Raw genomic sequence first — 27335 nt, forward strand, 5'->3', positions numbered from 1 at the left:
TACAAAACTAGAATACTCTGTGAAACTAAAACTAATTCAAAACTAACAAACTCTAAAAAACTGTAACCATATCTGAATTAGAATTGGGAGGCATGGAATTGAAATTAAAACAGAAATAAAAAATGTAAAGTATAATAGCCTTGATACATGTACACACAGATACATGCACACACACACTTTATTATTACTAAAAAAATAAATAAATAAATAAAAAAAGTATTTAACCAGGTTAGTCCTATTAAGATTAAGAATCTCCTTTTCAAAGCAGACCTGGCCATGAAAGCAGCATCATAACAAACATAAGGTTGCAGACCAACAACATACAACAATGTCACATAAAAGAAAAGTATAAAGGTATAAAATAAAAATAAAACAGGGCAACATGTCGTCCACCCAAGAATAATCGGTGGCATAATCCAGTCCCTCTCCGGACCAATCAGTAATAAATATGTTATTTGGATTTGACCTGAAATTATAGTGCGCCCCCCTTGGGCCAATCAGTGTAATTTTGAAAACACTGGAGAGAGGAATAATTCACAGAGTTTCGCATCTGTTGCATCTGTTGCTCACCTTCTCCGCCTCCTGCTGGGCCAGCTCTCTCTCCTCCTGGATCTTCCTCTGCTTCTCGATGGCGACGTCCGGGTTTCCCTGAGCGTGCGCCTCTCGCTCGCTGGCCAGCTGCTCCTTCCGGCTCACCTTGTGGTACGCCCTCATGGCTTTGTCCAGCTGGAGACCAACCACACCACACAGTCACCCTCACTGTCCCCCAGTCAGTTAGGAGGAGAAACTCTTCTCATCTGGGACGTTAAATCAAACCCTTGAACTCACATCTTCTCCCTAAATTTCTCCTTAAGTAGCTTCAAAGTAAGACACTTTTTTGGCTGTAGGACGAAGGCGGGAGTGAAAAATTGATCCACAGTGAAAAAGTGACAGTCCTAACTCTTTTAATGATTGATTTTACTTTAATTAGTGTTTTTTGAATCGTAGTCAACAAGTATAAATACTGTATGTAAAAGTAAAAAAACTCAACAGGTAATTGATTAAATAGCATTTGTCTCCATCGAAGAAAAGCAACCCAAATATAGCAATAAATACATATGGCACTATTCTCTGCAACCCTCTTATTTCACAGTATTATTTTCTAAGGATCTGTTTATCTGTCATAAGGATAACAATCTATTTTTTTTTGTGCAAATGAATGTACTGTAACTTCAAAACGTCACATGTCTAGCCCTCGAAATATTACTTTTCGAATCATACCAGACAGGCCGGACATGAACTTGTCACATCAGATCAGACCAATCACAATCTAAAGAGTGAGAGCAGCTGCCAGCAGGGGCGTAGCTAGGAATTATGGGCCGTCTGCACAGGAGGTGACTCTGGGCCCCCCTTCACTTTCCTCTCATCTCCAAACACCTGTGTCTGCCCATCCACAACAAACACACCTCCACACAATCATTTACTGATCAGTTATTAGACACATCCCTAATTGAAATTATGGGTTTTGGGCATGACTCTGATAGCGCTAATTGGCTGTCAAATCCATAATTTCCCCTGTTCAAAATCTCTAAGTCAAAACAGCAGCTTTTCAACAGTTAAGTGAGAGCTGAAATCATTCTGACCTTTTTAAGACGTTTGGCCCAGGGCTTCTGAGCGCGTGCGAAGCCCGTGTCAAAGTCCTGGGACTCCTTGAAGCCTCCGAATAGCTTCTTGTGGAAGGAGTCCTTCTGCCAGGTCCGGACCCGGTCTCCGTCCTCCGACACCAGGGAGCGGCAGATGGAGGCGTGTAAGGAGGCCAGGCGGTCAGCGGAGGACAGGAAGCACTGCCACGCCCTCAGCAGGGAGCCGTACAGAGGACCTGAGGGAGGACAGGGAGGAGGTGAACCAGGAGCTCAAGTGGAAACAAGCACAGCACTCATAGGCGCTGATTTACTAAGGACTTTCATGGGTGCAAAACCAATGACATGACTCCTGATTGGTCAAGAAAATATTATCCCACCTATCACAAGTGTTAGTGCTGACTTTGAACATTACAAAGGCTTCTGTACCCAAATCTGGGCCATATTATAGTAAACAAGTATAGTCTTCATATTCTATAATTTGGCATCTACTGGCATATATCTCAATGTTTTTCTAATTACTCATTTCATGCTGCATATATTTCATATTGCTGGTATATTTCCTACATATCGTATTTTCGTGCATTTTGTTGTTTGTCTCATCATGTTCTACTGCTGTTATTTTTAATTGCATCATAATATTACAGTTAATTTCTTTCTTTCTTTTTCCTGCTTTCATTCATCAGATGAGGTTATGTTTAAATGCCACCCATTTGGTATATTCTTATTTATATAATATTTTTCTATGCTTTATCCAATTACTATTATCTTATCTCATCTTGCCTCATCTTGTCTTATAGATAGATAGAAGGATAGATAGATAGATAGATAGATAGATAGATAGATAGATAGATAGATAGATAGATAGATAGATAAGAACTTTAGTAACACCTGAGGGAAATTCAAATTGTTACAGCAGCAAGACACAAACAAAGCACAAATCCATCTCATCTATCTTATCTTATCTTATCTCAGTGATTTGACAGATGCTTACAGGGGAACACTGTGTAGATGGACTGATGTAACTGGGGGGTATTTGGGGTGAAGCCCCTCGGCTGCAGTACTTACTGGAGTCCACCAGAGGCTTCCACTTGTTGCTCCACTCGCTGAGCTGCTGGGCGTACTGCCTCTCCACGCGGGCTCTCTCCTGGAAACACGCCACGATGTCGTTACAGGCCTGGAAGGAGTCTTCTGTTCGCTTCACAGTGCGTTGATAGTTCCCAGGCTGCCAGGACACAGAGAGAGAGGAAGATACAGACTAGATACACAGGGAGGAGGAAGAGACACGGCTTGGACACACATGGGTTTGTGGCTGATGCCAATACCGCTATTATTGGACTGAAGCTGCTGATAGCCAATATTTTGTATCAATATTCAGTATCTTTCAACTTGATCATTTTTATGCCAAAAAATCACATCTATTCAGTGTCTCCCAAGTGTTTATTTCTGACAGGGTGGAAAAGCCTCTTAGGCTGCATTTAGACCATAAAACTAAATTAGACCTATTAAACTAAACACTAAAACCACTGAAGCCCAGCATATTACTACTACTACTGCTGCTGCAACTACTACTACTACTACTACTACTACTAGTACCACTACCACAACTACTATACTACTATTACTACTACTACTACTGCTACTATTACTTCTACTACTACTACTATTACTGCTGCTGCTACTACTACTACTATTACTACTACTACTAGTCTATTACTACTACTATTACTACTACTACTACTGCTATTATCACCGCTACTACTATAAATACTAATACTAATACTAATACTAATACTAATAACACATTATTATGACTATCATGCCAAGCCTAAACAGTAGAGAACAGATATGACCCATAATGATCAAGCAAGACACACACACACACACACACACACACACACACAGACACACAAACATGCTACTACTACTACGACTGATGCACTCAGCTGATATGTTTGCTGTGGGAAATTGCTACTGGCCTGCACACTGTCATCACAAGCTCTACTTGCGTTACATAACAGTCATAACAAGGCCCAGCTTGCATCTTCCTCCACGCTTTAAACAACCGTGACACTGCTGTTATCGTCTAAGGTCGACAACCACGTGTCAGAAGTGCCACTTTAATGGCATTAAGTTTCCCTGTGGTAGAGTCTAATGGCGGCAGTGTGGGGTGTGGTCAGCGGACACAAGGCCGAGGCCCGGCCATAAAAAGCCAGACGGAGAGGGGAGGGCAAGAGGGCAGCAGAGGAGAAGTCCTGAGTGTAATAACATATCTGAAGCAAGTGTTTTGTTTGTGGATGTGGAATCTGGAAATCTCTCTGCAATTTTCCTGGCAGTCCCCACCAGCTCCTACTCACCACACACTCCTACTCACTTTTTGGCTTTCCCTCTCTCTCTGCCTCTGTCTGTAGTCACACACACACACAGCGACTGACACATTTACAAGCTGTAAACCATTGTGTGTGTGTGTGTGTGTGTGTGTGTCTGCCTGTCTGTCTGCCTGTCTGTCTGTCTGTCTGTCTGTCTGTCTCAGTCAGGGGTTGAAAGTAACCAAGAAGTACTTCTACTTTACTGTAAGTGCAGCTTTGAGGTACTTGAGGTCATAAAAATTATCCACTTTAATACTGCCAGCCTTTAGAGAAAACAATCGGAGCAATCAATGCTCTTTTAATGAATAATTGGAGGTATTTTTCCAAGAGTACTGCTTTATCAGGATGGATTAGGGTACTTTACACCAGTGGTCCTGCTATCTCTCTCTCTCTCTCTCTCTCTCTCTCTCTCTCTCTCTCTCTCTCTCTCTCTCTCTCTCTCTCTCTCTCTCTCTCTCTCTCTCACACACACACTCTCTCTCTCACTCTCTCTCTCGCTCTCTCCCTTCTTTCTCTGTTGTGGTTTGCACTGACTCTCCTCACTCGTCTGAGAATTAAACAGAAACAGCTGAGGAATCCACCCTGAGGCCAACAGCAACGCTGCAGAAACCCAGTTGGCCAATCTCTGAGGCAGACGCAAAGCCGCTACGAGAGAGTCTGTCCAAGCAGCCAATCACGGCATCAAAGAAAAATGGCCACGGTCCTCGGTCGAAAAAACTGATTTCATGTATATAATTGACCGTGTCCAGACTATGAGTAAAGCTTGTTCTGGTCAAGGCAATGCACAGAACAAGTCCTGGGAACCACATGTAACCACATGCCTTGCTCAAGGGCACCTTAGTGGTGGTAATGAGGGAAGGGCAAGCGCTGCTTTTTCACTTCCCCCACCCAGATTTGTCCTGCCGGTCCAGGGGATTGAACCGACAACCTTCCGGTCACAAGCTCGCTTCTCTAACCTTTAGGCCACCACTGCCCTGTAGTAGTAGTAGTAGTAGTAGTAGTAGTAGTAGTAGTAGTAGTAGTAGTAGTAGTAGTAGTAGTAGTAGTAGTAGTAGTAGTAGTAGTAGTAGTAGTAGTAGTAGTAGTAGTAGTAGTAGTAGTAGTAGTAGTAGTAGTAGTAGTAGTAGTAGTAGCAGTAGCAGCAGCAGCAGAAGAAGTTAATCTTAAAAATCTCTTCAAATAAGAGACTGATTTGCCCAGTCTAACTTTACAGGGAGTCTGTGCCAGAGTCAAAGGCACCATCACATTTCGTTCTAAGGTTGGGACCTGCAGAGGACCTGAGTGAGGACACAACAACTCACGCTGGAGCCTGACCATGCAATGCCTTGTAGGTGATCAGAGAAGTTTTGAAACCAAGTCTATCTTTGATTGGTAGCCAATGAAGAGGCCAGTATTGTTGTAATAAGGGAACTAGGACTGGTTTTAAAGCCTTGCAGCAGGATGTACAGTATGTATGCATTAGGATGAACAGCACACTAGTATACTATACAGCATGTACCATAATTGAAAGCATCTTGAAGTGGTGATGACTTTGCAAATACAAAACAGAACAGCCCAAGTTTGGAGTATAATCACAGACAGGCTGTGAGCAGGATGAGACAGACAGGAACTGGCCTGGAAACACATCCAACACAACAGGAGCCTGCCAAAATTACAGGGGGAGAGATGAAACTGGGGCAGCCACTATCAGGCCGACCGGAGACAAAGCCAGTATTAAAGCGGTAGTTCAGTCAAATTAGATAGTAAAGTATACTGAATGTCGGAAGTGTTTACAGCTCCTCACCGAGTCTGACACAGGATTGTGTTTTGTTTAATCAAGATTTAAATAGGATTGGTCCCGTAAACTTGCTGGTTTTTCTTTGGACTAGCTTCTTTTGGTGTGCTTATACAGAAGACTTTAATTTGTTCTCTCTTTTAAGTGGCTTTGATTGTATTTGGATTTTATACATTGCTCTTTCTTTGATGTTGATGTGATGTTTGATCTAACCTGATTAAATCAAGTTTAAATAAAAATAAAAAAACTTAAACACGGTGGTGAAAACATAACTGTGACTTGTAAACAAAGTGCATATTAAGGCTAACCATTCACCAAAAGTCAAAGCCGACTCTCCTAATCTCAGACTTATCCCCAAAATTGCAAACTATTTTATGCAAGTTTTCAGTTTTGTTTAATGGTTATTAATTTGTCCTTCTGCTTTATCGTTTGAGTACACCAAATGCTTGTGTTCTGTTAATTAAAGTCAATGAGACAAAGTAGATGGAAAGTTAGCTGCGTAACCCAAAGCCTCAGTAAGGGATACAACATTGTGGAAGTTCATTTTTATGTGTTACATAAGTGCATTTCCTTGCTATGTCGCTCTAGTTCCAGGTTTTTTAACCCATTTATTTGATGTTGATAGATATTCTGGTATATTTTCTTCATCCATCATCTGAAATAGTATAATTGGAATGCAATCACCTGGTATTCACAATATCCTACCACTTAAACACTGTGATCTTGGTCTGATCTCGGTCTGAACTTGGTCTCGATCCCTTTCAGTCTTGGTCTTTAATCAGATTGGACCAAGTTTGTCTTGACCACCATCTTTGTTAAGGAAAGTTAAGTGCAACGTTAAGGCTGAGAGTCCTATGAGCTGACCGTTATTTCTCCTCACAAAGGCAGAAACCTACAGAAACTTTCCCCTATCCAGCAGAGAACTGGATACATGACAAGGTTAGGCAATTCTGTCAAAGCTGTGATGCTGCGGAGGGCAGTGAAAATGGGAAAAACTTGTCCTAGATCCCCTAGAGACAAGACTCCTGCTGTACAGTCTGTTTTGTAGAGTGAACACAGACAATCAAATACCTAATGAACTGAACACTATAACAAAAATCTTTTCTGGGTGCCTCAATTACAGCCAAGCTAGGGAGTACCGATGTATAATGGGTGCAATTCACATTTAAAAATAATAGTGTGGCCTTGTTTACACTGATATATAGCCTAAACAACAATACTGTTTAGTCTGTTTTCCCCGCAAGGTCATCGAGACCCGAGAAGCCAAGGGAAAAGAAATGGAAGTACTGGAAGACAAACAGGCAAACAGAGAGAGACTGTACACACACACACACACACACACAAACATACATACATACACACACACACACACACACATACACACATCTTACCATCCAGAAGCTGCGATTGTTGGCATCCTCAGGGCCGTTTTCTGATGGGAGCGTCGACATCCTTGTCTCTGGGAGAGAAAAGGACATACGATTTAGAATTAGACTCTGGTATTACTCTGCCTTTAAATCTGCACAGTTACCTCTGTAATGTTTGTACGGAGCCCCTCTGGTGACATTTGTGGTTAAAAACATCATGCATGGCCACGACTTATTAACGCATGGGAAAAAGATCCTATGTTGTGGCCAAGACTTGGGAATGACGTTTGAGAATGACTTGAGAACGAGATTGTTATTTCGTGAACCCATTATGTTGTTGATTGTTGACCAGTTGGGATAGTCTCACTGTAGCATGTGGCATCAGAGGCTCCATACATCCACCTACAGCCATTTAGTCTCCCACATCCATCCAGTTGGTGGATGATGAAATCTGTAACTTGCCCCAAGTCAGCATGCTGTCTGCGTTTGAGCCCATGTCCTGTGATTATGCAAAATAAGTGACTCCATGTCATTGTGATTCATTCCAAGATGAAAATGAAAGGAAATCAATACAAACCTCTCCATGTTTGCATGCATCCTGTATGTTGCACGCTCCCTGATGCTACATACTACTGGTAGATTATCCAACTTGGTCAACAAACAACATACCATGTCATAACCATCTCGTTCCCACGCATTACTAAGTCAGGGCCACATGTTAATAAGTTGTGGCCACAACATCAGATCTTGTTCCCATGCGTTATTACGTTAAGTTACTTTACGTTACGTTATCACGTTAAGTCGTGTCACACATTATTTTTTTAACCAGTGTCACCAGGGGATATGTCTGTATTCAATGGGCTTTCACGTGTAGGTTTTAGTTATAATGGCACAACAGAGGCTTTAGGGCCTGTAGTTATGAACAAAGAAGTGTTATCTAATTCAGTAGTTGTCAAAATGGAGTCCAGGTGCGATCCGGCCAAAATCAGGACTAGTTTAATTTCAGTATATTTTAATTCAATAGAAAATGTCCCAGTTAGAGAATGTGTAAGGATGACTAGTCGAGTGTCAGATGATGTTGTTGGCTCCCTCCTTCCCCTCAACATGGCACTGTGCTCACAGAAAGAATAACTCTTTTAATCAAAGCTTTCACTCTCATCATTGTTATCTCCCCATGTACAGTGCAGACACTATTACAGTTCAATACAAAACGTATCAACGACAAAAGTCTTCCAATGTGGCCTCTGCTCCGTGGCCTTGACATGTGTCTATTTGGGGGTTTGTGACATGAAAATGTTAGAGAACCCCTCATCTAGTTGATTTGTGCCATGCTGTTAGGAATAAGGTGGGGATGCAGCAGATATAAAATCGGTCTGTGAACTCTACAGATCCTCACTGCTGTTTCAAATTAAATCTTCTGTGGGCCCATTACAGAATTGGATTTCACGTTGGAAGCTTGACATGATACAGTTGCGTACAGTAAAAGGAGGAAGAGGCAGAGGCTCTCAGAGGCTGGGAGTACATCAGCAGGGATGGAATGCCCTCTCCCAGCATTCCCAGCTTTGAAACTCGAGCTATCCCAAAATAAACAGGGGGTAAAGGTCGCCACATCCTATCGCTCTCACTCTTTTTTTCCGTGCTGGTGGGCTTGTCTTCCCTTTTCTTACATGTAAAAAAAAAAAAAACACAGGCACACACGCATGTGCACATTCACATGCTCTTAAATCAACAACACAAGCTCACATGTGAAGAATGGAAGCAAACCCTTATACTGTAGATAACAGAGGCGGGGACTCGAGTCACATGACTTGGACTCGAGTCAGACTTGAGTCACTATTTTAATTGCTTGAGACTCGACTTGATGCATGAAGAGAAGACTTGAGACTTGACTTTTTCTTGGGTTCTGGGATCTTGTGTTTGTGTTAATGATGTTATGAGATTTGTTCCACCAGCTGAATTGAAATTCTGTTTTCTGAATTTGGATGGCATGATTTAATTTATTGAAGTTTAATCTGATTATAGAAATCAAACTCACGATGCTCCTACCAAGTCCTGGATATTTTGTTTTCTTTAAGATATGAAATTGATACTGGACTCTTGAAGAGGGGAGAGGTGAGAGGATCTGACTTGAATGTTACTTTATGCTGGTGCGGTGCCATTTCTTTTAAAGAACCTTTTGTGGTTCAATATTGAAAAATATAGAAAGTACATTACAGTTTTGCCTCCTGTGTGTCAGATATTAGATGCTCAGTATCTGCTCCCTGCACTCCGCCCAGACTGAACTTAATAATCCCAGGCTCTCGTCTTTGCCTCGGCCTGTTTTCCCTCCCTGCAGCCTTCTCTCCCCGCGGCTCTGTCAGGCGCACAATTAGATTCAATGATTTCCCTCTGTGTCCCGCTGTTCACGGGGCATCACATGCTCCACCGAGAGCATAATGCGACGCTTCGCCCCGGCCCGAGTCTTCCCCAGCCCTTCCCTCTGCTGATAACACAACCCCAGATAGGCGGGGAGGTCAGAAAAATAATGAATCGCTTCCCTTTTAACCCTTGACCTCGGCTTCCTGTCCCCTCGCCGGCTGGCTTTCCCCGGGGCACGGCTGCGTCAGGGCTTTCAGAGAAACACGGGGGCGGAGGGGAGTGCTGCCATCCCTCCCTAATATCAAGTAATGTGAGGCGTTCCTGTGAGTTGAACTGGTTTGTCCCCATATTCCCCAGATTACTGACTTTCAGTGAGCTGGCAGCATTTCAACCAAACTATTTGCAGTGGCAATTGTATCCCAGGCTTTATCCTGTAAGTGCAACAGAAAGTACTGTATACCTTTCCATCTACTGGCATAGATTTAATTCCATTGTCCATCTCAAATATAGCTTTATACTCTATAATCATTATCCTATAAGCACAAGAGAAGGAATACTGTGGAACTTAATGTCTAGTGAAATCGATTTGATCCCACCATATCTTTCAAATATGATTTTCTAACCTTTACAATCAGTTTAAAACGTCCTCTGGTGGTCCAGTAGTTTTGGATTGGCCCAGAGTTTGCAGTATCCTGAATTCATAAACTAACTAAACTATGAAGCCTTGAAAAACAAACTAAAACTAAAAGTTCATTTGAGCTATAAGAGCTTGTCTGGAACTTCCAACCATAGCTCTCTCAGCCCTCGCCTGCCCTAAAATCAGATACCGTGAGACGTTGCTGTGAGTTTTAACTGCTGTGTGTGTCCCCATAGTCCCTACTTCTTGACTTTCAGTGAGCTACCAGTGTCGAAAGCAACCGGTAAAATATGCATCATGCGGTGGCAATTGTACACCAATCACTATCCTATAAGACACAACAGAGAGTATACTGTGTAGCTTACCATCTACTGGCACGGATCTGATCCCACCATAGGTCTTTCAAACGCTATAATCTCTTTGCTGGTCAGACAAAAAGTGCGTTCCCCCCAAAATCCTCTGGTGGTCCAGTGATTTGAAAGCATAAACTAACTAAAATGTAAAGTTAAACTGAAGTTCATTTGAGTTATAAGAGGCCCGTCTGCAATGTCCAACCAACTCTTTCACCCCTATAGCCTGCACCCACTCTGGCACACACACACACACACACATACTCACTCCTCCCCCTGTCCCCGTTTCATCTGTCACACATAACTCAACACACACACACAGGAAATATATAGTAACAAATGAACGCACAGAGCAGAAATAGAGGCTCTATCTGTCCATCAGGTCTTTATGAAACGCAGGTGAAGCTCCTTACCTCTCTCTCTCTCTCCTCAGTGTCGGGGCCCTCACGGCTTCAACCCCCTTTTTCTTCTCCAGCCACCCACTTTTGTTTGGCAGGTTAAAACTTCTTTTTTCTCTCTCTCTTTCTCTTTCTCCCTCTCCCCCACTCCTTGCGCTGACTCCCGGGCCTCTTTTCTCTTCTCTTTTCCTCCCTGGCTCGTCTTCTTTACGCTCGTCCAAGTCCTCTCCCACTTTGATTTTCCACTCGTCCCTGTATAGTGCCGCTGCTCCTGCTGCTCTTCCCCTTTCTTTGGCCCACTGTTTGTGTCAGATGAGTTGGCTTTTTTTTTTTTTCTTTCCCTCCCTCCTTCTCCTCCCTCACACCCTCCCTCCCGGGCTCGCTCTCTCTCTCTCTCTCTCTCTCTCTCTCTCTCTCTCTCTCTCTCTCTCTCTCTCTCCAAAACAGCTGCAGGAAACTTATTTTCTTGTTCTTTGTACTTCACCACTGGTCAGTAACCAGCTCTCTCTCTCTCTCTCTCTCTCTCTCTCTGTCTCTCTCTGTCTCTCTCTCCCTCCCTCTCTCGCTCTCTGCTCTTGTCTCTCTCTCTCTCTCTCTCTGTCTCCTTCACCCTGGCTCGCCCTCTTTCAGCATAGTGTTAATGAAGTGTGCCGTGTTGTGGTTTTTAGTCTGTGTTCACGTCTGAGTCACCCACGTTTTTTTTTCCTGTGTTTGTGTGTGTGTGTGTGTGTGTGTGTGTGTGTGTTAATAAGCCAATTAACAATGTTGTACCATTTTATAAAGACGCCCAGACACTGTATGAAGCACTGTATTCAGACCAGATCAGATAAGGGAAACTCCACTCCCCCTCTGCTTGTCTTTACACCCTCCTGTTCCTCCCCACAACATTCCCCCCGGGTAGTTTGGTCGGCCTGCCACCACAGCTGGAGGATACATCCGGTGTGTGTGTGTGTGTGTGTGTGATTGTTTGAAGTCAGGAGCCTCTGAAGAAGAACTCACACACCCCTCTGTCAGTGACATAAGGCCTGATGCTATGCTGTACTTGTGCGCTCTGTCTTGCCAGGACATGCCATGTAAATAACTAGACAGCTGCTACACCCTCCGCCCTGCTGCCGCTCCACACGCCTTCATGAAAAACAACCAGAATAATCCTATTACTGTAACTGTAAAGATTATTTTCATTATCGATTCATTTACCAACTCCTAACTAGAACCTTGCTCTCCTAACTAGAACCTTGCTCTCCTAACTAGAACCTTGCTCTCCTAACTAGAACCTTGCTTGTGTTGTATGAAAAGCTCATGTGTAAGTCGCTTTGGATAAAAGCGTCTGCCAAATGTGAAATTGTAATTGTAATTGTAACTCTTTTTTTGATTAATCGATCAATCATGTGGTCTATAAAATGTCAAAATTAATGACAAATGCCCATCACAACTTACCAGAGCCTAAAGTGATTCTTTAATTGCTTACTTATTCTGACCAGCAGCCAAAAAAAAGTATTAATTTTTATAATGATATGAAATGGAGAAACAAATCTTAGCGTTTGTGAAGCTGTAACCAGCCAATGTTTGGTCTTTTTACTTGATAAATGATTGAAACAATGAATCGATTATCAAAATTATAATGGATTAATTTTCAGTCTATCGACTGGATTAATCAACTAATCGTTTCAGCACTAAATCCTAGGCTATATTAAATCCTATAAGGATAGTATGCAGATATCATGTCAAAACCATAAGGCCTTATAGGAATATTTAAGTGATACCATGGTGAAACCAAAAAATATCATAAAGAACAATAAGGGCACTATAAAATTAACTAACTAACAAGGTTATATACACTTTAAATTCACTATGATGTACCCTAGTTATACTGTAAGTCCCTATAGGAATGTTGTAGGAGTATTAGGCCTATAGTGATTTTTACTGAAGAGTAGCCTTCTTCTTCTTCTTCTGGAAAATTATTGGAGTAAAGGAGATGGAAAGAGTTCTGAATTGTTTTACTGAAGTAGAAGCATGTTTACTTCAGTTAAAATTTACTGATGTCAGAGTGAGGGTAATGCTATACTTAAATCTTACTAAAGGAAAACAGTGTCTCACTGAAATGTACAGACATGCCTTGTTGCTCCCAAATAGAAATCATAACGATTTTATGTATAGTCTACAACTGCCTATTACATCATACCTGAAAGGAATGTACAGTAAAACTATTACAGTAAATACTAGTAACATGAAGTACAGTACAGACTATAAAAGGAGTGTTGATAAAAAAAAACCCACATCTACACAAGTACAGTTCTAACTGCTCAACAGAGACTTTTAATTTTTTAAATGAACAAACTTGAGAAGCACAATGAAGGTTTTTTGAGAAGGCATATCTTAGGCCACTACATGGTAGGGGTCCTTAGTGAGGCTCATATAAAATGAGCCATTTTGCTCTTGCAGCTGTCCTGTTCACGCCTGATGTTCATGTGGAGTCGGTAAGAGTTCTTCTCCTCTGTTCTTGTTTGCTAAATGTGACATGTTGGCTTATGAGAGAATTATAGCATATTTTGACAATTGATTGCTATTAACAGCAATGTAGTGGCGGTTATCTAGTTTATCTACTAATCAGTTGGTATGATCCAGGTCCAGACTCTGTATGGAGAGAGTGTGTCGCCAAATTTCATTCAGAAATTGTATTGTGATGTGTTGTTTATCGGCAAACGTTATATTATTCACAGAACATCTTTTACGAATTAACATTCACTCTTCAAGTTGGCATGCACCCGATCCCAAACAGTCACATTTAGACTTGGTTTCGTGGTTATTTCAGTTCTCTCAACGCTGTTTCCACCAAGGTGCACCGCGCAGGGCGGGAGCGAGCAGCGTGGACCATTTGTAAAAGTTGGGGGTTTTACTGAAATGGAAGGCTGGTTGGTGCATCACTTGTATGCCGAATTTACAAAATAAACTTAACGACTAAGAAAAGGTCTAAAATCATGTTTTATGGGGTATGTATCGTTTGCCGTTAAGCAAGGCAACATTCAACTGCCAGATTTTTGAATGACGTTTGGCTGACGGGCTTCATAAAAGTACAGGGGGCTAGGCATAACTGAATCTGGAGCCGTCATTGAGGAACACTTGAAAATCCAAAATATCACCACTAAACTTAATTTTTAGAATGGCCCCATACTGTCAAGGTGTGTTTATTAGCAACTGAGCTAGCTTGGCAGTTAGCATGTGTAACACAGCGGGGCCTAGCTACATGTGGCGAGCCTGCATGGTAGCACGTTAGCTAACTGGCTAGCTCTGATGCAGTTTGGTGCTAAAGCTGATTCTTGTGAATGAGATGCTAACTACCTCTCTACCTCTAGCATTTTTATGCAATTTATATCTTACTGCTTTCTGTGAATTTGGATCATGCGTGGGTAAAATGTGTTTAGGTGGGTTTATATTCCTGTGTCCCTGGCTTCATTACCAGCTGTTGCAGGTAGACAGTGGTGCTTTCTGCCCATGTGCTACCAGCTCATCTGTTCACCTCTCCCCTGATGACTTGCACTGGGCTCTGAGTCAGTATGGTGACAAAAGTGCATCTCTGGCCCTGACAAGCCAGAGTTCCTGAGGAGAAAACTGCATGCGAACTGTCTAATCGATGCTCACATTGCAATGCAGTAACACTTGCTCTTGTTCCTCAGGTCATGAAGCAAGTGAAGCCTCTCCAAGACTGAACCTGGACCAGGTTGGTACTTAATATCCACATCACCTGTAACTGTAGCTTTTTAATAGCAGACCGATTCATGGTATCTCTTGTGATGTTTAGCACTGGGCTCAGAGACTCAATGTTGATAAAGTGCTGCTCTGCCCCTGACAAGGCAGAGTCTGAGGAGACAGACTGGCTACAAATGGATTAAATCTTGTGTGGATGATTAGAAGTTGAATTACTCAGTTTCCTTACTCAGTTTCCTTTCTTCTGTCTTTGCAGATACTGGACCTGCTGCAGATGCTGTCTTGTTAACCACATGGTAAAAATGGCTGCTAGGAGTTGTACTCTTGTAGATTTTAGTTACATCTTGAACAATTTGTAGTGTGCATCTTTACCTGTATATGCCCTGTTATATCAAAAATAAAATTTGCCTCCACTGAATTTTCTGTTTTGTAAGTTGACTGGCTTACTTCAACTTTACTCTTGATTCATTATGTTTACATGCAGGTCATGTCTTGGTAGATGTCAATGGCTCATGTTTGGGAACTGCTCAATCATTAAGTCTTTATCTTTATTGTCCCAAGAGGGAAATTTGGTATGCAGTAAGGTTTAAAAACCATTAAGGACATTTTAAAATGTAGAACACAAAACAAATCTTAGTACTCGTACAGTGGCAATTGTATGCCAGGCTTTATCCTGTAAGTACAAGAGGAAGTGTACTGTGTACCTTTCCATCTACTGGCATAAACTTGATATCATTGTAGGCCTCTCAGATATGATATAATGCTCTCTAATCATCCTATAAGCACAAGAGAAGGAATACTGTAGAACTTAATGTCTAGTTAAATAGATTTTGATTCCACCACATCTCTTTCTGGCCACTTGGCTGAATGTATTCCTGAACCTCTTGGTTGTCACAGTACAGCTCAAACTCTTCCTGCAGAGGGTGACAGAGCAGCCAAGGATGACGTTTGCTTTCCTCCCCACATGCCTTTCACCCCAATGACTCTACCAGCCGCTTTCTCACTGGACTACTAAAACTGTTCTCATCTCACACTAAGGCTGCTAAACCAGCTGACTACAGAAAAGGTTAAAACTTAATTCAATAAAACTCTTCAAACACTCAAAATGGCAGTGCTCACACTGAAATTTCTTGTGTAAATAAACAACTTTTAATGTCCAACAGTTGCCAGACATCTGTAGCCGTTCATTAGTTTCATGTCTTTCATAACTAACTAGGAACAGGAGGTGACCTTCTATAATCAATCACCATGTCCTTAGTGTTCCAATACAATTAAAACCAGATGGGTCACACAGGACACAAAATCAACAGGGTCATGATTTACATCCTCATCCTGCAGACTCAGTATATAGATCATAGAATCACCTACAAACTAAATGTTTGTCTTTGGCAAATACCAAACCAAATGAACAGAATCCAGTTGCCATAATGCTTGGTTAATTCATTTGTGTTGTATTTACAAAGGTGAGGATCTTAGTGCTTATATTTCTGTAAATGATCTTGTCAGGAGTGCTAGGAAAAGGAATACAATAAAAGCTAAGGGGAGAGATGTAAGGGTTTGGTTTTTTTTATAACATGGGTTATTAAATTGCGGAGTAAGAAAATACATTACTAAATTACATATTGGTTCAAGCCGACTTCTTGCTCATCAATCTGAAATTCCGGTTGAATAAAACCAACCATGGAATAGATCTGAACTACATGGAGCAGTGCTGAAACTGTAGAGAAGTATGAACTGGCACATTGAAGCTGTGAAGCCCACAGCTATTTGGCTCCAGACTTTATCTTCAGGGTCTAGTTTCATAGAGTAGTGAAAATACAACCAGAGTGTCCAGATGAAAATGAAATCAGATAGTGTTTCATTCAACAAACCAGGCAACACATGATAACTTAGAACTTTGTATCTTTATTATAATTCTAACAATTTATTATTCATCTCTTAAAACATTTGAAATTCATATATGTTTATATGAATGTGCGTATATGTATATCACATATACATATATATTCTGTAAGTTACCTTTCGTCAGTTCATATTTTCATTTTTTAAAAGATCTCTTAAAGGAAATGAGATGCTTTCTATAGAGTCGGACCGATTCCCTCAGATCTTGCCTTTTTCAGCCATAATGAGCCATCGTTCTCTATCATAGTTACTTAATGCAAGGAAAGGAACAAAAAGATTTCAGCAAAATAACTTTGTCTCTGTCACCACATCTACTCAAGTGAAAGACGGCATTATTGTAGCAGCAAGAACAGATGTATTGGTGATTCCTTGCTTAGCCAAGGGTAAATGTGATGAATGGGCCCTATTTACACTAGCAAAATTGCGCTTTTCCCCACATTTGGCATATTTGAGAGACCTGATGTAAACAAGCAGAATCTGGCTTTGCATCGAGTTCGGATAAGAAGCCAGATTCTGCTTGCTCACCCTTCAAAAACATCCCGTTTTGGCTGGAGTTTACTTCAAAACCTGTGAGCAGGAAATGTGAAAAGTTGCAGTTCTTTTGCTAATGGGAATAGGGTCATTGCATAATATGCTGGTAATAAACCATGAGCTGTGAGCGTACTGGCACATCTCAGCGACTGCAGAAGGTGCTTTATACAAACGGGAAGATGCAAACTATGTGCAAAAAACAGAGTGGAGCTCTTGACGCTGTCAGGTCGGTGCGGTGGAAGGGGATGGATGTCGAGAATGGGTCGAACTGTATAGAAAGCAGAACAGTTAAATAACAAATACATTGTACCTTTTCATGTTAAACATTATTTGGAAGACAGAGATTCTTTAGAACTTTTGAGACTTTTTTTTTACATCTTAAACCATAATTAGGATGACCATTATTTTCATCGTCCTTATTGCTATTTCCCTTGCATTTGAATACGATCTCTCCTTGACCACCGGCATAGTGCGACTACAAACACGAATCCCCTCAATGACCTTTGCTCATCTGAATTTATAACTCGTGTGTATGTGCATTGTAAGCAAAAATGATCTATGAAAACTATTATCTATTTGCAAAAATAGACTGAGGATCGCAGGGCCCGGCGGGAGAGTCAAACCCCCGCCGCTGCCCCGATGCAAAACACACGTTTGACGTGTTTCAGGACTCACAAGTAGCAGGAGAGGTGAAGTGTTGTTCAAGGTAGAGAGGTCATGAAAGAGCCCTTATATTAGATCTCAGCAACAGTGAGAAGAGCAGGACTGAGGTTGTTTTAATGGCATGTCAATGTAACATGAAAGCCGATGAGAAAATAATGAGAATAATAAGGATATCGGAGCAAGATTTGCAAATCAGGACACAGAAAACCAATGGAGTTTCTGTATGTGAAAAGATCAAGTAAAAGGGGGCGTGGCTATTGGATGAAATAATCACTTAAAAAAACGGGTTAAAACAAAGAGATGCATGATTTTCACATCAGCGTGCGTCATGTGGGCATCCCCAGAGTAACAGTTGCTACATTTTCATCATCTGCATAATGTCAAGTGGCAACTAACATCATTGTTTTTTTTTTAAAAGAGTGAGGATATATTTTGAGGCCGTACAGGTCAAAGTGAAATGTGGAGTAAATCTTCACAGTTTGACAAAAAAAACACCAAAAAAAAACCTTTTTCTCCTCCAGTGTCAAATCAGAGTGGGAACGAAGTAAAAAGGAACATGAAGTGACTCGAAAATGTGCTTCACATTAAGTTGCGGTGTTTCTTATCGTTACATAGAAGCAATGTAAACGTACATTGCTCGAAATAATATGCATCTTTCAACTCAAAAACACCCATAAATATATAACCACCGCTCTGTCGGTACACGATTATCTTCACTACACAGTCAGAAAATACACTGACTGCACAAGAGCGCCGTCTCAGCCGGCGAGGGCAGAGACTGGGAACTCTTATCGGAAGCAATAATAACAGTAAGGACGATGATAGTAATGATAAATAGTAACAATAAATCTCTTCATATCAATATCAGTATTCCAGTATTCCCATTTAAAGTTTAAAAATTGTTGTAAGAACAATCATAGTATTAAAACTCGATATAAGCGTTTCTCTCTGACCCCGTCGGCTGGGTGGCTGATTCCTCCTGGGCTCGTCGAGAGAGGGCCACGCTTGAGAAGGAGCAGGGGGGATTGGGTGGGGAAAGAGCAAGAAATGGCAGTTTTTCCTCTTCCCCCTCCCCTCTCCTTTCGCAGTCTCTCTCTCTCTCTCTCTCTCTCTCTCTCACTCTCTCCCCCTCGGACGGGACGTTTGAGCGGTTGTACAGCGGTTCGCTTCGATGCTGAGGAAGTCTCTCTCTCTCTCTCTCTCTCTCTCTCGGTTAAATGAAATCCTCGGGGAGATTTTTTTTCTTCACATTGTCACGTATCCCGTCGAAAAACAACTGAAAGCACAGTCCGTCTCCTCTTTGTACGAGTACATCTTGGGTCCAAACATATAAGTGTGTGTATATATAAGGTGTCCCATAAATTCTAACGCAAACACCGGTAAGTGTTTGCGTGCGTGTATATATGTGTGTGTGTGTCTATGGGTGTGTGTATGCATGCAAGCGCGTGTGTGGTAGTAACTCGTGTGCCTGTGTGTGCAAATCAGTGTGTTTCATGTTTTTTTTTTTTTTATGTTGTTGGTCTGGGCACTTATTTTTGCTACAAATTTGTGATACAGTGACCAGTCTGTATATACGTCATTATAAGACTTAAGATGATAAAGAGCTATAGAGAAATATAACGATCCTGATCACAGGACCTTCAGTGAGGCCAGAGCCCTACCAGTGGTGAGGTAAAAACAAGACAACCAATCACAGCCAAGCATACAGTGAGCTTTCCTTTGCCCAAACCAATCGCAAGGTAGGATTTTCCCCGTTTGACTAAGGAACGGCGAGGTCCGTCTGCGCCTTCGTCTCTTCTCGGGACGTGGAAGCCGCCCCGCATCGTCCTACATTCACCTTTCAGACAGACAGAGCCTCATTCATCCCCATTCTTCTCCATAATTCATCTTAAACAACACTCAGGCGGATCTAGAGACGGCGTTTTAACACTAACAGCCACTCACGCGGGGGGGGAGGGGTTGTCATTGATTGCACTCTAAATACGGTTTGGGTGGTTCCACTCTTTTAAACCTGAACGGATTTGACCAGCCTGCTGAGGGGCAAGAGGACTGTTCAACAAGATGGCTGCACAGCGAAGGGACACCTCTTTTCTTCTCCAGCTCGCCGACGACACAAACTGCTCGGATTAGAAACCAAAAAAAAAAAAAAAAAAAAAAACAAAGAAAGGAAAAAGCGAATTGGCTTTTGATTGTTCCTCTCAAGTATTTGGTTAAGTTTCGTCACTATTCTTTACTAGTATTTCGTAATATCTGCTGCCTCAGCCGTTGCGTCTTCGTGTACGTTTGTCTGTGGATGAGAGGATGTTTGTGTTGCTTGTTTGTGGATCGGTGTGTGTGTGTGTGTGTGTGTATGTGTGTGTGTGTGGCTGTGCATGCATGTGGAGAGTGTATTTGTGTAAATCAGCCTGCGACAAACTGGGGAGCGCCAGCCGGTGTCTTAATGGATCGTCAGCCCTTTTTCCATCCCTGTGTTTCCATCTCCCTTTGGGACTCGACTCCTCCTTCCTTCGTGTGAAATCTGGTCCCCCCTCATTTGTTGTGTGAATCCACCGTGGATAGCAGCAGTTGTGTCTTCCTCCCTCATTGACTCCAACCCCTCCTTCTTTCTCTCTCTTTCTCTCTCTCTCTCTCCCCCTCCGTCTCCGTTTGCAACCTCAGCTCCGACTCCCATCGTCCCTCCTCCTCTCAGTCCGTCCGTTCCGAGGTGAGAGAACAGAGATGGGAAACGGGCTGCTGGACAGCCTGCGGACAGAAGGACAGACAGAGGTCGCGTTTGACATTTGGTGATTTGTGTGAAACGATAACGGACGCTGCGGCAGAGATCTGAGTTGCTCATGCATTTAAAAACATCAATCTGATTATGCAAGACAAGAAGTTATTTGTTTGTTAGAAAACTACGGTGTCTCTTAAGCTGGGGACACGCTACATGACTGAACAGACTGTAAAAAAGTTGGACATACACATTTAAAAGGTCCACATTTAAAAGGTCTATGTGTTGATTTGTAACACCAATTAATCATTAAGACATTCTGCTTGATTGCTTTATGGCACAACCCAGGAAGAGGGCGCTGTTCTTCCAGCACAAACTGAGCTAAAGCTAAAGAGTTTCAGGCAGAAGGTGGAAGGACTGAAAGGCCGATGGAAAAATCACCTCCAACATGTTTATCCTCCTCAGTAAAGAGAAATGGAAAACAAACGCACTCAGAGTGATGTCAGGGAGGGGGGCGGGGGGGAGGAAGCAACAGGGTTTATGGGAGATGTGGTCTTAAAGGATAAGGCCGGTGTTTTTTAATGCATTGCTTACCGTCTACAAATCCTATGAAAATAACAAAATCAACAATGCGTTACTTTCAGACTTCCCACGTACCGTTTTTAGCCGTCAACCCGGAAGTCATTGGCTCCAATTGTAAGCTAAAAACCTTGAAATACAGCTCACAAAGACATAGTTTCAATTTTAAAAATCGCTAACTGTTACCACGAAAAGTCAGACTGTTGTAGTTATTACCAAATCAAATTCAAATGGGAACAAATTCTTCATTACGCCGGGGACTATTTTTGGTGCCACGGAACTACTTTCCTGAGATCGCAAAGTGTTTACAGCCGGCTTATTAAGTTGTTTGAGGAAAAAGTCGGCTGGCCCAATGCATCGTGATGATGAAACATGCTGCCCAGAGCAACGGCATGGCTCTTCGACGTGTTTTTAATCACTTTTTTAATACAGTGGAGTTCTATGGCTGCTGGGACATGGCTTCATTAGGCATCAGCTACATGGACGAGATTTGCTGGCAAAACAAAATCATTGCTGATTTTGTTATTTTCGTAGGATTTGTTGACGGTAAGCAATGCATGAAAAAACACCGGCCTTATTCTTCAATTTTGAGAAACATAGCACTAACAACACCACTGGTGTCAGATAGAAGCTACCATTCGTCTCGACCATGGTCTCATTTGTTTACGGTAATTATACCAAGGTATCACAATTAATTTGACAATGATATATTGATGTTTAAAAATGCTACACAGCACCTTTATTTTGCTATCTGCCATGCTCAAATTGCATTGGTTATTCCTGCTTTCTGTTAAGATTTGAGTCATAAAAATCAAACACATTTCAAATAATTGGGGTGGTCCTGTCTGGATTGTGAGTCAAGAGATTCCTGGATCCTCACAGACCATCTGTGCTGACTGCCCTGTGTGATTGGACAAACTAGTACTGACTCTGTCCGATTTTGAAAATCAGTTGCGACGGCCAAATTGTGGCTATAATCAGCCTAAAAGGTAGTGCAGTGTGTCCCCAGGCCTACCTGTCCATCACTCTCCTCAGGGCACGTTCGATATTCATGCGGTGCCCCACGCGCGTCACCCCCAGATCCAGGTAGTCTTCCTTGGTGAGGGAGGGTAGGTGGGTGCCATCGATCTCGTTGTCCAGGAAACGCTCCCTGTGCTCGCCCAGGTTCAGGTATCCCAGCCAGTCGGCCACGTCATACTTGGTCCAATAGGGCAGCGGCTTGGAGGCAAAGGGCTTGGTAGGCGAGGGGGGCGGGAGGTGGGGGTAACTCAGGCAGGGTGGCGGAGGGAGCGGGTGAAGGGGCGGGGAAGACGTCCCGGACAGGAAGTGAGTTGGCGAGAGGGAGCGAGAAACCACCAAGGTGGAGTTCGGAGGAGGAGGGGCACCCGAGGGGGCGAACAGGGGAGGCGAGGGTGAGAAGTAGGGGTCTCCCAGGGGGTTCCCGGGCGACGGAGGGGTGATGGAGCCTCGGAGGTCGTACATGGCGCTGTACAGGGGCGTGGTGGGGAGGAGAGGGAGGGAGGAGGGGCGTGGCGGGCCCAGTTTGGGCCTCTCTGACGGGGAGATGAGGGGGCTGGGCGCTCGCCTCCGCTGGAGGATGTGGGACTCTGCCTTGCGGGACTCCCGACTGGGGATGAACTGGAACTCCAGGGCTTTGGTCCGGTAGACAGGTCTGTGTTTCGGGGAGGTGGGGTAAGGGGAATATGTTGGGGACAGAGGGGAATGCGAACGTGGAGGCTGAGCGGCAGACGGTGGCTGAGGGGACGGGGAACGAGCCCAGCTTGGGTACTGGGAGGCAGGGGTCGGGGACGGGGACAGCGCTGGCTGGGACAACGAGACCGGGGAGGGAGACTGGGAGCGAACTGAGGGGGGGCTCAGAGCTGAGGCTGAGTCTTCCGAAAACCTGTGTATGGAGAAAAAGAGAAATGGTTATATAGCAGACAAAACGATGATATACATGCACACACATCAAGGGAGATGGTAATAAAACACTCTGTTTCACTCTGTACTCATTTACCAGCTACTTCTGAACACCACTGGATTAAAATGATTTTATACTGTTAACAACTTGATCAGACCACCAGACAGAAAGTCTGTATAAATCAACACTCTTAGAGATGTGCCGTGTTAAACATGGTTTCCTCTCCTTCTCTACTGTCGCACAACAGGCTGTAAATTCAACCCGGTGTCAAAGTTTTATGTTCATCCTGACAGAAAGTGAGACGAAGAAGGGAGTGTGGAAGTAGCTCTATTACCTGTTTCTGCTTCTGAGAGAGACACATGGAAAAAAGCCAGGGACATAAAAAAGGAGAGGTTTTACACAGTATAGACAGAACACTTACACAAGACACAACCAGACAGTACACTGTTAATCACAGAAAGCTTGAACATCAGTCACGACAAGTAGCACATGGCACATCGATGTGTTCACACAGGTAAAACTAGCATGAACATAGAGTAGAATGACGATTCCCTACATCGACATGCACAGGATCAACAACAGACCTCGGCCATGCTGTGACACTGAAAAACACAAAATCAAAACTCGTACTGAGGCGTACCTGTGTCTGCCCAGCGGTCTCTGGCTGCTCCAGTTGTCCTTGCCTCTTTGCTGCAGTTTGCTGCTCAGCTCATTGATGATGCTGGGCTTCATACTGGAGGCAGGGGGGTAAATCTTCCTCCCCTCCAGAAATGTCCCAGACTGTCCTTCACCGGCCATCTGCCCCTCGCCCCACAGAGGCTTCATCTCAGGGGTGCGTGGGCGATCAAAGTACGGCGACGTGGGACGTCCCAAATTCTGCGTGTCCCTCATCCCATAACTATCCTGGCCCTCATCCTCCGCCTCTCCCTCATCAACGTCTTCCTCTTCCTGCTCTTCCCTCCGTCGGTGGGAGTGGAAGGAGGCGGGGGCGGTGCTGGTCTGTCTGCGTAGATCTCCGGCGCGACCTCCCTCTCTGAACCTGTTGGATTTTGGGTAGGTGGAGGCTGCCGCTGTGGCGTTCTGCATCTCAAAAGTTTGTCCGTCCAGGTAGCTCATGTAAGATTCTAGTAAATCTCCTCCCCTCTCCGTTTCCCCCGTCCCGCCTCCCCCTCCGCTCCCGCCGACTCCCCTCTCCCCTCGGTCCAGCCTATCTCTGACCCCAGCTCCGCTCAGAGCCAGGATGCTGTCCAGATGGTGGTCGCTGCTGCTGCGACTGTCCAGCTCTTCAATCCCAGAGTCCACCACCGTCTCCTGGGACTCTCCTGTCTTGGCGGCGGGGGGAGGACGGTGGTGCTCCCCCATCCTGCGGCTGCTCGTGACGCCGGCGGATGAGGCGGCATGCGTGGCGTGTGTGGCGTGCGTTCGCTCCTGGTGGAGCTGAGCGGAGGTGCTTGTGGTGGTGGCAGCAGTGGTGGTTGCGGTGGCACAGCTAGCGGTCGTGGCGAGGGAGGCGGCGCCCCTAAGTGGAGCAGAGGCGGCAGCGGCGGAGGAGGGCATCGGGGGGCCGCGGTAGGCCGGAGGAGGCGCGACGGTGTGAGGGGGAGGCGTTGGGGAGGAGCGTCCAGGGGTGTGGGTGCTGTTGTACAGGTGGTGGGGGTGGGACATGGAGAAAGGTCTGTGAAAAGAGCCGGGCGGAGGCGGCGGCGAGACCGACGGGGGAGGCGGGGGTCCCGCTATGGTGGGCTGGAGGGTAGAGGGCGAGGGAGGGGGCAGAGGGTTGGGCGACGTCTGGGAGGGGGAGGGAGCCGACTGGGTCAAGTTAGCCACCTCGCTGTCATAAGACGTGAGGCTGGAAGCAGTGGAGTCCCCTGCCTGGGGCGAGGGCAGGGGTGTGTGAGCAGGAAACCCGCCTATGAAAGGTTCTTTTTGGGGGGGTGGAGGCGGCGGAGGCGGTGGAGGAGGAGGGGGAGGGGGAGGGGGTGGGGGCTGCTGTTGGCGGGAGGCCAGGCTGTTGGCGATCATCCCGCGTTGTGTGTACCCTGACATTCCCCCGAGTCCTCTGTCAAAGCTGTTAGCAAACTCTAAGGGAGGGGGGAGAGGGTCCGCAAAGACAAACTCGTCGTCTGCGTCGACTGAGGGGGCAGGAGGAGGGAGGACCATCAGGCCACTCCCAGTGCTCCCAGTACCGCTTCCACCCTGTTGGGTACTGGTGGCTGGAGGAGAGGGAGGGGTGAGGGACAGGATGTAGGCACCGGCTTCACTTTCCATCCTGAGGAAAGAGGGCCTCCGAGGCTGCTGAGAGGTTTGGGACGCTTGCTGAGCAGCACTATCAGCCGCAGCTGCATTAGCTGCAGCCTGCTCCGCTCTCCTCAAGTACCCCTCTCTCTCTTTGTCCCTCTCCCTCTCTCTCGACCTCTCCCTCTCCCTGTCTCTCGACCTCTCCCGCTCCCTCTCCTTGTAGGTTGGCTGATAGGGCTGGGCCTGGTAGTGGTGCGTGTGGACCGTTTGGTCCTCAGAGAAGCGAACTCTCAGCCCCTCTCGGGCCCCTCCTCCCTCCCGCTCCCTCTCTCCTCCACTGCCGTCCTCACCCCAAACACCCCCAGCCCCTCTGAGAATTCTGGGTGAGGGCGGGCGGCCAACACTGGGCGTGGTGGCAGCCAGAGAGGAGGAGGTGACCAGGTAGGAGGAGCTGGAGGACTGGGCAGCGGACGACACGGGCTGAGAGGTGACAGTCGACGAAGGGAACACGACGCTGGACATTTGGCGGGTGAAGTGGTGCTCAGTTCCCCTCCTCAACCGTCCGTCATCCTTCAGAGCGCGTTCCCTGGCAGCCAGGGCCAGGCCCAGCGGTGACGTGGGGTCCAGCACTTTCCCTGTTAGAGGGTGGATGAAGGTGGTGGTGGACGGCGCTGGCTGCCTGCCTGCTGCTGCTGCGTAGAACTCAGCAGGCACAGACTTGGGCTGATAGTCCACGGCGGGGGAGGAGTACTCAGGCAGGCCGAAGGCCGGAGGCATACTGCGGGTGTGGTGGATGAAGGTGTCCCCAGAGAACATGCCCTCGTCGATGGACTTGGACGGCCGCAGCCGCGTGGAGGAGCTTTCAGGCTGGGCGCTAAGCTGTTGCTGTGAGACCTGAGTCCTTGTTGCTCCTCCACCACTCACTCCTCCAGTTCCCACGAGACCCACATCCTCCTCCGCAGACATGAAAAAGGAGGCACTCTTTCTCCGGGCTTCATGGAAGCGTTCTCTGTCTCGGCGGGCTGCGCCAACAATGGCGGCCCCGAACTGGCTGGTATAGTCCAGGTTATCCTGGGCTCGGATAGAAGGCAAGGACGGGGGCGGAGGGGCCGGGATGGAGGGTGGGGCGGGGGGCTGTGGAGCCGCAGTAGAGGGAGGAGGTGCGTGGGGCGTTTTGACTCCGTCTGTCTCCCCCGAAGGAGTAGGGTCGGCCTCCACACTGCTGCCCTGGCTGCTGCGACCGCTGCTGCTGGTAGAGGGGGCTTTGACAATGATCGTGGGAATGGGGATGGAGCTCTTCTCCACCGATCCCTTGCCCCCCAGCGTCCCCTGGCCCACACGCAGGTCCTCCACCTTGGACTGCTTCACCAACGGGCCCTTACCTCTCCGGGCCCCTCCTTTAGGAACCCCTGCTCCGGCCCCGGCTGCGCTGCGGTCTCCCCGCTGCGGTTGGCTCTGGGTAGTCTGTTGTTGCTGGGGGATTACTGTGGCGATGCTGGAGGGGGGGACGGCGGTGCTGTAGCCTCTCCTCAGACCCGCTGCCTTGCCCCCTCCGGCAGCCGCTACGCCGGCTCCAACAGGCTCCCCCGGGTAGCTGACCTTCCGAGAGGCCGTCCTGCTCTGAGCGGCGTGGGCGGTTGCGTGTGCGTACGGGGCCGCGTGGTCCACCCCTCCACCCCCGGGGCCGGTGCTGGGACCCCCCGCCCTCTCCCTGCCCCCGTGGGTGAAGTGCACGGACTGCGAGTAGAGCTGGTAGTGCGCAGAGGTGGAGGTGGACTGGGACACGGAGACGGAGGGCTGCTGGGACGACTTGCCTCTCCAGCCCAGCGGAGGGGCGGAGGAGAACGGAGGGTCTGGCGGAGCGGTGGTGGGGGGAGGGGGGATGTCGTCCGGGCCGGGCACCGACAGACTGCGGGCAAACTTCACGGCCGGAGGATGCAGGAACTGCTTCTCCTCCTCAGGCACCCCTACAGTACAGCGTTCACAAACGGGGAGAAAACAGATAGGGATGAAAAAGGCAAATAAGGGTCTGAACGAAAGGCAGACAGGGATACAGAGGGAGTAGAGGGAGAGCAGGAGAGGGAGATGGATGAGGGAAAGGGGGGAAAGTTGTTTTGGGGAAGAGGGTGCAGCAAGAAAAAAAGTTGAGGGTGATATCTGAGAGTGTCTGTCTAAATCAGCCTGCCCATCTACCTGCCAGCCAGTCTGTCCTCA

At 45.8% G+C, this 27335-nt stretch overlaps 2 protein-coding genes, 1 long non-coding RNA gene and 2 other non-coding genes across 5 annotated transcripts in view; 3 read left to right on the plus strand and 2 right to left on the minus strand.

Annotated features, from left to right (window-relative positions):
• Positions 1–570: 570 nt before the first annotated feature.
• LOC139660006 (protein kinase C and casein kinase substrate in neurons protein 1-like) lies at positions 571–11170 on the minus strand (the record flags this gene model as incomplete). The annotated part of the gene is made up of 5 exons (XM_071538046.1): positions 10888–11170; positions 7154–7221; positions 2688–2844; positions 1623–1858; positions 571–726 (listed from the first exon to the last, which is right to left on the minus strand). Coding segments are annotated over exons 2-5 (609 nt in total), but the record flags the coding sequence as incomplete, so codon positions are not given.
• A 2151-nt stretch (positions 11171–13321) lies between these two features.
• LOC139660007 (uncharacterized) lies at positions 13322–14985 on the plus strand. Its single transcript, XR_011696536.1, has 3 exons — positions 13322–13349; positions 14547–14590; positions 14834–14985. It is a non-coding gene; the product is annotated as an uncharacterized lncRNA (long non-coding RNA).
• On the plus strand, positions 14389–14480 carry LOC139660008 (small nucleolar RNA SNORD88). The gene has a single exon (XR_011696537.1). It is a non-coding gene; the product is annotated as a small nucleolar RNA SNORD88 (small nucleolar RNA).
• Positions 14653–14741, plus strand: LOC139660009 (small nucleolar RNA SNORD88). Its single transcript, XR_011696538.1, has one exon. It is a non-coding gene; the product is annotated as a small nucleolar RNA SNORD88 (small nucleolar RNA).
• Positions 14986–20310: 5325 nt separating the features above from the next.
• The window catches only part of LOC139660005 (SH3 and multiple ankyrin repeat domains protein 1-like), a 33712-nt gene continuing 26687 nt past the window's right edge, over positions 20311–27335 (minus strand). Inside the window, exons 16-18 of the mRNA XM_071538045.1 lie at positions 23524–27088; positions 21978–22865; positions 20311–20415 (exon numbers count right to left, since the gene is read on the minus strand). Of these exons, the coding sequence (XP_071394146.1) occupies positions 20328–20415; positions 21978–22865; positions 23524–27088 (4541 nt within the window). The 3' untranslated portion in view covers positions 20311–20327. The remainder of the gene's footprint in view (positions 20416–21977; positions 22866–23523; positions 27089–27335) is intronic.

Source organism: Centroberyx affinis, unplaced genomic scaffold, assembly GCF_046629955.1.
Source record: "Centroberyx affinis isolate AG114_WGS23_722 - 3 ecotype Tasmania unplaced genomic scaffold, CSIRO-AGI_Caff_v1 ptg003190l_1, whole genome shotgun sequence".
Classification (NCBI taxonomy): domain Eukaryota; kingdom Metazoa; phylum Chordata; class Actinopteri; order Beryciformes; family Berycidae; genus Centroberyx; species Centroberyx affinis.